The 11,726-nt window shown below is 42.9% G+C and overlaps 1 protein-coding gene across 1 annotated transcript; it reads right to left on the bottom strand.

Annotated features, from left to right (window-relative positions):
• Nucleotides 1–4,014: 4,014 nt before the first annotated feature.
• Nucleotides 4,015–11,685, bottom strand: LOC308705457 (lung adenoma susceptibility protein 2-like; the record flags this gene model as incomplete). The annotated part of the gene is made up of 6 exons (XM_081390480.1): nt 4,015–4,141; nt 4,226–4,281; nt 5,455–5,616; nt 7,136–7,202; nt 7,732–7,864; nt 11,547–11,685. The coding sequence occupies 6 exons, from the start codon at nt 11,683–11,685 to the stop codon at nt 4,015–4,017; spliced, it is 684 nt and encodes a 227-aa protein (XP_081246606.1).
• Between the last annotated feature and the right edge of the window lie 41 nt (nt 11,686–11,726).

Genomic DNA, 11,726 nt, shown 5'->3' with positions numbered 1-11,726 from the left:
TTGGATTTTGTGAGAGTTTTTAAGAACTCTCAAACGGGGGACTGAAGAATCCAAATTTAAGAATATGTTTAAGATCTGCTGATCTTACTTCCTTACATAACATCACATGAAAAACTAAGGTGAATTACACTGTATTGGGCATTCAAGGTGAACATGATGGCATCAATTTACTGATCAGAAGTCAGCATTAAGTCAGCTGTCTAAACATTGTAATAGTCTTTGATCTTCCAACTAAGAGTTGGACTGTGTGTGAATGTTACCTAGTCTAAGGTTTGTTGTGTATACCATTTGGGGGGGGGGGGGGGGGTAAATGCATCCCTAGCGAACTCAAGAATGCCAACATCGTCACTCTTTATAAAAATAAGGGTGACAGGCAGGACTGCAACAACTACCGAGGTATCTCGCTCCTTAGCCTTCCGGGAAAATGCCTTGCCCATGTAATCCTCCCAAGACTGCAGCGCGTTGCTGACCAGGTGCTGCCGGAGAGTCAGTGCAGCTTCCGTGCTGGTCGCTCGACCTTGGACGTGATTTTTTCGGTACGCCAGCTTCAGGAAAAGTGTGTGGAACAGCAACGCCCATTGTAATGGTGTTTGTCGATCTGACTAAGGCTTTCGATCATGTGAGTCACTCTGGTCTCTTCCACGTTCTGCAGCTACTCGGGTGTCCGGCAACTCTTTTGGCAATACTCCAAGGCTTCCATGATGGGATGCGGGCAACCGTACAGTTCAACGGTGTCTGCTCAAATGAGTTTGATGTCTGCTGTGGAGTAAAGCAGGGGTGTGTCCTCGCTCCCACCTTGTTTGGCATCTTTTTCTCGGCTGCACACCCGGTATGACTACATGCGTTATAAACGGCTACATGGGTTAACAAAATTTCTATCTTTGCTTATGGATGTTAAATGTGAAGAAGTGCAATCTAAACATGCAGAGGCACAAAAGATTCAAGATCTTCAAACACAGCTGGATAAATCACTAGTTGAGCAGTTAGCCCTGACTGAAAAGTGTAAAAATCACAAAGAGACCATTGCAGATCTCAAGGCTAAGCTAAATGCTAAAAAGACCATGTCTCCCAAAATGCTTAACAGCGATGGGTCTAAAAATGCATGTGCAACTGTCAAAGAAAGTGTGTCTATTTCAGTACTTAAGATGATGTAACAAAGTAATTGCGCAGAGTCATGTACCAGAACGCTTGGTGTTCAAACATTAGAGAGTCGTGAAAGCCCTCAAACTCCAGGAGAATATGGCAAACAACCCTATGGTAAAGAATGCAGGTTTTGCAGTTCCTGTCAGAAAATAGGCCATAAAGAGGGAAAATGCTGGTCACTGGGAAGGGGTAGACCTCCTCCTTATATTCAGAAAAATAGCAAACCACTTTCTAAGAGCAAAAATCAGCAATCTGCACATACAGGTAAAACTCTTGGTGAGTTAACTGCTTTGTTCATGCAAGGCCTTCAGCTTTTAACTTCACATTTGCTAGTGGGTTAGCAGCCATATTGCAACAAGTTTAATAGTTAAACATCCAAATTGCAATGGTCATGTTTGTATTTTCAAATTGTGCAAAACACATTGTGCTCATAGAACACACTTTATAGTTGTTTGTGCTACTACATGTGCACATAGGCTGATTAAGTTTATTCTTTAAAACACATGATTGCTTTACTGTAAGTGTTGTATGAAACACTTAGGTTAAGGTTGTAGATGCTATGTATTCTAGGCCCTGTATCTTGTGTAAACTGGAATAATATATTTACTGCATAGCAATTTCAAGTTGCATGTGTGACTATGTTGAATTTGTTTGTCTCCACTCTGCTATTTTCCATATAGCTGCAGTAAAACCACATACAGGAGCATAGAATTGCTATGTGGCTACAATGTTAATCACAATTTGCATTAACCCTGAAAATGTTTTCCTCACAACAGGATTCGGTAACTCTGAACTTTGCACTTTTCTCATGCTCCTTATGATGAATTTACACATAGCCACAGCTAAATGAAGCCACATCATTTGATCTCCACACACAAAGTCAAATCTGCAGCTGATTCTGCCTCACAAAAGTAATGCATACAATTTTAATTAAGTCTTTGCATCTAGACTGAATTATAACTGTGAATTTCATCCAGTAATTGATTGTTTTGTAGCACTATAGCAACACTAACCAGCACTATATGGCCTATAACCGGATTTCTGAAGTCATATGGTTAGGAAGAAATAAATATACACAACTATGTTCCTTTTTAGAAAGAAATGGAATCTGTGAGGATTTCCAGTCAGGATTTAGACTGTACCATAGTACTGAGACTGCTCTCATTAGAGTCACAAATGATTTGCTCTTATCATCAGATCGTGGTTGCCTCTCGCTATTGGTGTTACTCGATCTTAGTGCTGCATTTGACACTATCGACGACAACATTCTTTTAAATAGACGCGAAAATTATGTTGGCATTAGTGGAATTGCATTAGCATGGTTTAAATCATACTTATCTGACCGTTATCAGTTTGTAGCAGTAAATGATGAGATGTCTTATCAATCACAAGTTCAGTATGGCGTACCACAAGGCTCAGTACTAGGACCGCTGCTGTTCACTCTGTACATGCTACCCTTAGGAGATATCATTAGGAAGCATGGCATTAGTTTTCACGGTTATGCCGATGATACTCAGCTCTATATTTTGACATCCTGTCAGTCTCTACGGTCCTGTCTACAAAAGTATAAAAAAGCCTATATAAATTTATATGTGTGTGCATTGCAACACAGAGAATATTAGACCAACTTGCATACTTGCATTCACATTTCCTCAACTACATTACAGCGATTGCAAGGAAAACACTGATAAAGGAAATGATCAGTTAGAAGATCATTCTGTCATCATTCATTCACTGTCATGTCGTTTCAAACCCATGTCTTTTTCTTCCAGAGAATACAGGCAGTGTTTAAGTGTCATAAATGTATTTTCACACAATTAAACTTCTGAAGTCATAGGGTTAGGAATAAATAGACCCTTTTACAGTTGGTAAACATGGTGACGTATTTGTGTGGGCGGGGCTTAGCTGGAGGCAGAAAGATCCTTCTGGCCGCTTCATTAACGTTAGTTTGCAAGTTTTGTTAGCTTGTTTTTTAACAATGACTGGAGAAAATCTGATTTTGTCTTAATGTGCAAGGTCACTCACTGTCCAGGACCGCGATTGTTATTTGCAAAAGTTAGGCTAATTTTAACGGACGGAACCACGCTCAGTCAATGGACGAACTGACAGGATTAAAGTTAACGCTACCTCCGGTTGAGTGGCCTGACTTCTACACCTACCCGATAGAGAAACCGAGGGTGAAGAGAAACTGAGGACATATAAATATATTTAGATGCCAATAATATAACTATGTGCTGAATGGTCATGTAAAGACTTGTGTGGGACGATCCGCAGTTCTGCCTAGCCAGCGCCAAGACGACAATGTAAAGAGTGACACTACGGTGCAATTTTAATGAGTTGAATATTTTCTAGAAATAAAAATTCCAGATACAGCATACTTATTTTTCATCGATTCTTGGACCCAAGAACACAACAAGATTACATTTAATAATACAAATAATAATTTAAGCTCCTTATTATGTAGCCGAATCTGTGCTGGTTTGTATTGGCCGCCTCCAGTTTTCCGTTTGTTTTGCCTCCAGCTTGTGACGTAACTGTGACGTCGGCGCAAAAGGGGTCTATACACAGAACATACTCGATTAGCAAAAGAATCAGTGTTTAGCAATATTATTGTTCCAGCAAGTGATCAAGACAAAACTAAATGATTGTGCAAGTCATTGACCTGAACATAAACACACTTTAAACACTGATCGGGTTGAAAGCTGCTCATCGCCAGTAAAAGCATTTGCCCTTTCAAACAGCTTTGCTTGATAGTTAAATTACTTTTAAACTTTAAGTTTATATACTGTGAGGCAGAAATTTAACCTTTAAACGAATATGATCCATGAAGCGCCTGTGTGTGTAACACAATAACATTATCTGATTTCTGATTCATAACTGCTTCTTGATATTCGCTGCAGGAGTGTGTTTACAATCTGTCCCATCATCCTCTGCTCTGGCCTTCCTCTCGTTCATGTCGTCCACGAGTGTTTTCAGTCTGTCCAGGTGATGAAGAGCTCTGAGAAAACAGACAAAAGAACAACAATGAACAGCAACAGACGAGAGCAACGCTGCTTCACTGAGATCACATGACTCTCCTGACCTCTGTAACGACTCGTCGCTTCCCTGGGCAGTTTCTTCTGTTTCCTCCTGAGGAACCTTATGAAAAATACAATCACAAAACAAAAAGAAATAAAAAAAAAGGAGTAAGAGACTGTGAAGGAAAAATTTAAGGTTGTATATATATATATATATATATATATATATATATATATATATATATATATATATAAACTTCACATCACGTCATGATAGGCTGGTCACATGACTTATGAGAACCAATCGTCTTAGTCGTCAACAACACCAAAGGTCAGCTTTGTGTGAGGACATTTATTGTAAGACTTATTGCATGACATACTTTAATTATAGTTATTGCGGCATATTAACTTAAAAACTAAATCGAACGCCGCAGCAGGCTAAGACATGCGGTTTTACACTGAAGACGCGTCACGCTGAACCATTGCACATGATGGGATGTCTTTATTGATCCATTTCACAAGCTTAGCAAGAACCAGCACTTACTTGAATTAATGCATCTCATAAGCCGTGCAAAGATACCTCAGACAGTGCAGAAGAACAGAAGATGACGATGGTGACGGTCAACAGAAAGTTTCTCCACATGCTCACCCTGCAGCCATAATCCAAACACGCCGCCGTCCCACACAGGTGAACACACACACACTAATACAAACACCACACCCCCGGTGACACCCACAGTAACCAATGACGTCACTATGCGCATGCACATACACAACAACATAGAAAAAGGAGGAAAAATCATAAAAGACTAAACAAACCCAATGTATGGCTCCTACAATAGTTTTATGGCACTTTTTTAAAACGCATCGGTATAAAACACACTTATGTTGAAAAGAGTAGCGTGAACATTCTGCACAACATCTAATTTTGTGTTTCACAGAAGGAAAAATAAACCAGAAATTAAACTTGAGGTTCTAACGCTTGCAGTTTCATCTCTGAACTTGCATTGGAGCGCTTCAATGTTATCGATCCTAGATTTTTCCCACATTGTAAAAAGGGAACTGTTGAATTTTTTCTTCAATTCATGACAACATGATGCTATTCAGATTTTGTTTCATGAATTTTAAATTGTTTGTTTACTAAATACAAAATCAAACATTCAGTTTCAATACATTTCCAATAAAGGCAACAACAGATTGTTTGTCCAGTTTATAACACAATAAACTGATCTTTTATTTTAGTAGCCGTACATACATTATACTTGGTGATGTTTCTTGCCCTGGTTTACTGTACCGGCTCCAGTGTCTCTCTCTCCAGTGTTCGGGCTTCACTGGACGCGTGTGATTGGCTGGTGTTGTGTTGGACGGCCTGTAGGCGGAACAGCATCTGTTTGAGCGCCTCCACTGGACCAGGGTGTTTTCTGCTGCTGTATCCTGATGAACACGAGCCTGCAGACTAACACACACTATCAGTACAGACAGGCCCGTCGCGACAAGACAGGCAAACCAAGCAATTGCTTGGGGCCCCGAGCTGGCCTGGGGCCCCAAGACAACGACTGGTTAAGAATAAAATGCAACGACAAACTGTGTGAGCGCCCCTTTGATAGTCAATGCAGTAAAGTGCAATGACACTGTTATCGGGATCCCCCTCAAGGGGGCCCCCCTCAGTAGTCGCTGACAGCAGCCAGCCAATCACGCGATCTCTGCTGCCGGCAAAATACAAAAACTCCTCGGCAGTCATCATGTAGCGGAATTATGCTTCCGGAAGCCAGAAAATAATGAAGATAAAGGAATAAGAGGATAAGAAAAAAACAAGATAGTGGTAAGTAGGGGTGTAACGATACACGTACTCGTATTGAACCGTTCGGTACGAGGCTTTCGGTTCGGTGTTCGGTACGCGTTTTCAAACCGAACGGTTCGTTGGACTTGGATCATTTTTCCTGCCGACCAAAATTTCGTTATTTCAAATGTAGGCGCGTGGCAAGCGCGCTCATAATGTAGAGACGCCGGCGCGACCACAACATTGCCCAACATCAAATGGCAAACGTAATGTAAGCGGAACGAAACTGCTCGTTATTGTGTGGTTGAAGGACCGTTGTTTATCAGTTTGGACCAGTGCAGCACGAGCCAATCATGATCATGCGACACTGTTACTGTTACTACACAGCGCTAATAAGAGATCCAGTAAAGAAAGCATTTGAATTCGCCACAGAAGTAATAACATCGCTGCGAGATCTAGTGAGAAACATTCTCATAGTTTGGCAGGAATAGTAGACTATAATGCCTTCAAGTAACATTACGTCGGTTTTATTTTGACATTATGAATACAATGCAAATGTTAATCTTAACTAAAATAAACATTTGTTTATAACTACTACAATACATAAATACAATTACATTTAATTTTTTCCAAGGAGCTGTTTTGTTTTATATGCTCCTAAGAAGAGTCAATTATAGCTCCAGAATTGCTCAAAGTAAAAATAAATCATATTTTATGATGCTAGTTTTAATTAAAAAAAGAAGAAAAATAAATAAATCAAGGAAATTGGCATTTCTTTTTTTTTTTGCTGTATCGAAAACATACCAAACCGTAACACATGAGTATCGTATTGAACCGAACTGTGAATTTTGTTCCACCCCTAAAGATAGTGGTAAGTGATAAATTACAGTGGACCAATTAGCTCCACTTGTCTTGTACAAATAGTGTAATTTTGCAGCAAGTAGGCTAGAAAAAATATGTTTATGTTAGCTACCTGCCTGACGGCAAATGCTGCTTGTAACAAACAGTTAGGCTAGTGCAACTCTTTTTTTCGAACGGACGGAATATGGTTACATATTATGATGTGTTTTTTTTTTTGGGGGGGGGGGGGGCTCCATGTCCATTTTGCTTGGGGCCCCCAAATTCCTTCAAACGGCCCTGAGTACAGATGTACACTAAACAGCATTGAGTTTCAATCATAATGACTGTCACATACCTTGCTCCTCTGAAGCTCTTCAGGCGGTTGTGGTTCATCAGCGCCACCCACTGGTACTGGAGATTTACTACAGATCATGGGACATGCTTTACATTTATGCATTTAGTAGATGCTTTATTTTTAGTCATGCATTCACTGGGAATCGAACCCATGATGACCAACATTGTTGAATTACAGGAACACATTTTTATTTTGGGTTAAAAAAAATCAAAGACAGCTGTTTGAAATGGCATTATATATATATACTGTATATATATATATATATATATATATATAAATAAATATATATATATATATGTGTGTGTGTGTGTGTGTGTGTGTGTGTAGGTGTGAAGAAATATGTAACACAGAATGCAGTACACAATAAACAATAGTGTGTTGTTATCGTTGTCACGTGACCTCATCACGTTAGATGAAAAATAAGTTTAAACAGTACATACTGTATATTTCATACTATTTTCTTGAAAACCTGTTGTAGTAAGCCATACTGAACACACCGTATGATTGATAGGTGTCATTTTTCTCTTTCATTTGAAGATGATCAAAGTGTTTTGCTATTAAATGAATAATGCGATTAAACGTGAGAACTCCCTCACAAGGCCACGGGTGGATTGTCCCAGGATCGATCAGCGTCCAGCGTCTCCGTCTCTCCTGAAGTGTTGTGTTCCTTCAGCGGCTCACAGAGACCAAGAGGAGAAGCGCTTAACATCAGAGACACAATCTGATCATCTACACAGAGACAAACACAAGAGGAGGAGTGTTTAACATCAGACACACAATCTGATCATCTACACAGAGACAAACACAAGAGGAGGAGTGTTTAACATCAGACACACAATCTGATCATCTACACAGAGACCAACACAAGAGGAGAAGTGTTTAACATCAGACACACAATCTGATCATCTACACAGAGACAAACACAACAGACCAGTCACGGTTTCATCTGGAATGACATGTTATCATTCACCAAAACTAAAAAATCATACAAATATTTTTATAAAACTTAACTTACACTTATTTAATTTCATCTAGTTAGTAAGGCAATATTTAATTTAGTAAGTACTAAAATGACTTGTATTAAACAAATAAAAATAATAAAAAATAAATAGAAATAGCTAGTAAACATTACAAAAACACATAAATATATAAATAATAATAATAAATAATAATAAATACCATATTAGTATCAGTGTTATTTGAGTTTTTATTTGAGTTTTATTAATAGTTTGAACTAGTTTTTTATAGTAAGTCCATCCATCCATCCATCTTCTTCCGCTTATCCGGGGACGGGTCGCGGGGGCAGCAGTCTAAGCAGGGATGCCCAGACTTCCCTCTCCCCAGACACTTCCTCCAGCTCTTCCGGGGGGGACACCGAGGCGTTCCCAGGCCAGCCGGGAGACATAGTCCCTCCAGCATGTCCTAGGTCTTCCCCGGGGTCTCCTCCCGGTGGGACATGCCCGGAACACCTTCCCGGGAAGGTGTCCAGGAGGCATCCGGAAAAGATGTCCGAGCCACTTCAGCTGACCCCTCTCGATGTGGAGGAGCAGCGGCTCTTCTCTGAGCTCCTCCCGAGTGACCGAGCTTCTCACCCTATCTCTAAGGGATCGCCCAGCCACCCTGCGGAGAAAGCTCATTTCGGCTGCCTGTATCCGGGATCTTGTCCTTTCTGTCATAACCCACAGCTCATGACCATAGGTGAGAGTAGGAACGTAGATTGATCGGTAAATTAAGCTCTTTCTTCACCACGACAGACCGGTACAGCGACCGCATTACTGCAGAAGCTGCACTGATCCGTCTGTCAATCTCCTGTTCCATCCTTCCCTCACTCGTGAACAAGACCCTAAGATACTTGAAATTGTCCACTTGAGGCAGGAACTCTCCACCAACCTGAAGCGGGCAAACACCCTTTTCCGACTGAGGACCATGGCCTTGGATTTGGAGTTGCTGATTCTCATCCCAGCCGCTTTACACTCGGCTGCCAACCGTCCCAGTGCATGCTGAAGGTCCTGGTCTGATGGGGCCAGCACGAAAACAAAAAGCAGAATGAAATTGTGTGGTCCCCAAACCTGACACCCTCCGGCCCCTGGCTGCGCCTAGAAATTCTGTCCATAAAAATTATGAACAGAACCAGCGACAAAGGGCAGCCCTGCCGGAGTCCAACATGCACCGGGAACAAGTCTGACTTACTGCTGGCAATGCGAACCAAGCTCCTGCTCCGGTCGTACAGGGACGGGACAACCCTTAGCAAAGGGCCCCAGACCCCATACTCCCGGAGCACCCTCCACAGGCCGCCGCGAGGGACACAGTCGAATGCCTTCTCCAAATCCACAAAGCACATGTGGACTGGTTGGGCAAACTCCCATGAACCCTCCAGCACCCTGTAGAGGGTATAGAGCTGGTCCAGTGTTCCACGACCGGGACGAAAACCGCACTGTTCTTCCTGAATCCGAGGTTCTACTATTGGCCGTATTCTCCTCTCCAGTACCCTGGCATAGACTTTCCCAGGGAGGCTGAGAAGTGTGATCCCCCTGTAGTTGGAACACACCCTCCGGTCCCCCTTCTTAAAAAGAGGGACCACCACCCCGGTCTGCCATCCCAAAGATACTGTTCCCGACCGCCACGCAATGCTGCAGAGGCGTGTCAGCCAAGACAGCCCCACAACACACAGAGACTTGAGGTACTCGGGGCAGATCTCATCCACCCCCGGTGCTTGCCACCGAGGAGTTTCTTGACTACCTCGGTGACTTCAGCCCGGGTGATGGATGAGTCCACCTCCGAGCCCTCAGCCTCTGCTTCCTCAATGGAAGACGTGTCGGTGGGATTGAGGAGATACTCGAAGTATTCCTTCCACCGTCCGATGACATCCCCAGTTGAGGTCAACAGCTCCCCACCTCCACTGTAAACAGCATTGGTAGGGCACTGCTTCCCTCTCCTGAGGCGCCGGACGGTTTGCCAGTGGACAATGGAAGTGGAGAACATGGTCCACTCGGACTCAGTATCTCCAGACTCCCTTGGGATCTGGTCGAAGCTCTGCCGGAGGTGGTTTGGGATTGCCGAGTCTGTCCAGCTTCCTCCCCGCTATTAGATCCAACTCACCACCAGGTAGTGATCAGTTGACAGCTCTGCTCCTCTCTTCACCCGCGTGTCCAAGACATACGGCCGGAGGTCAGATGAAACAACCATAAAGTCGATCATCGACCTCCGGCCTAGGGTGTCCTGGTGCCATGTGCACTGATGGACACCCTTATGCTTGAACATGGTGTTTGTTATGGACAAGCTGTAACTAGCACAGAAGTCCAACAACAGAACACCACTCGAGTTCAGATCAGGGGGGCCGTTCCTCCCAATCACGCCCCTCTAGGTGTTACTGTCGCTGCCCACGTGGGCGTTGAAGTCCCCCTGTACAACAACAGAGTCCCCTGTCGGAGCACTTTCCAGCACCCCTCCCAGAGTCTCCAAGAAGGCCGGGTACTCTACACTGCCGTTTGGCCCATAGGCGCACACGACAGTGAGAGACCTATCCCCGACCCGAAGGCGCAGGGAAGTATAAGAAATTATGGTCTGTTCCCAACAACTTCCACTCCAATATATATATATATATATATATATATATATATATATATATATATATATATATATATATATCAAAATGTTCCTTCACTTAAAAGAGCTTAATTATCATATAGAGAGAATTACATCCAATCTCAGTAATATGTAAAAAGTATCACAGAGGGCAACCAACAACCATCTTGATTACAGGGACTTCAAATAGCTTGCCACCTTAAACATTTGACCGTTTTGTTTTAACAGAAGATCAAAGATGTGATCACTTCAGATAGATTGTATCACCTAAACCTTTTGCTGTTCTGATTTCATTTACGGAGTTGACCATTTGGGTTGATCACATCCTGAACAAATGGTAATCAATTGTAGAATGGGAATGGGTGTGGGACACAGAGAATCTTCTCAGACAATGGGGTGTCTCAACTTCATTAACCTACAGACCACAGCTGTTACAATAAGACTTCATTTACATTAGGAGTTGTAAACTGTAACAGGATAAAAGGTTTGAGATTTGGATGTTCTGGGTTCATTCTGACGCCGGTGTACCCAAGGTGCTTTGTGTACCTTGCCACTGCTATGCTGTAATAAACTTCATTTTTGAGATCTTCGAAGTCCACATAATTTTTTCTTACAGAAGCGACCCTCTCGCTCACCGTGGTGAACTCCTACACATGGCGGCTGAGCTGGGGGGCTATAAGCAAACCCACACCAACCCGCCGCCTTTCACCATGAGCAACTCCAGAGTGGTGAAGAGTCCATCCTCTCTCAAGGGGTGTGGTTCCAGAGCCCAAGCCGTGCGTGGAGGTGATCCCGACTATCTCTAGTCGGAATCTCTGAACCTCACGCACAATCTCAGGCTCCTTCTCCGCCAGAGAGGTAACATTCCAAGTCCCTAGAGCTAGATTCCGCGTCCAGGGATCGGGTTGTCGAGGCCCCTTATGGTCCCTCCTGCAGGTGGTGGGTCCACGGGAGGGCGGCCCCATGTTGCTCCATCGGGCTGAGCCCGGCCGGACCCCATGGGGGG

Source organism: Scardinius erythrophthalmus, assembly GCF_964197995.2.
Source record: "Scardinius erythrophthalmus genome assembly, chromosome: 17".
Lineage (NCBI taxonomy): Eukaryota > Metazoa > Chordata > Actinopteri > Cypriniformes > Leuciscidae > Scardinius > Scardinius erythrophthalmus.
This window is presented reverse-complemented; position numbering and strand designations above follow the sequence as displayed.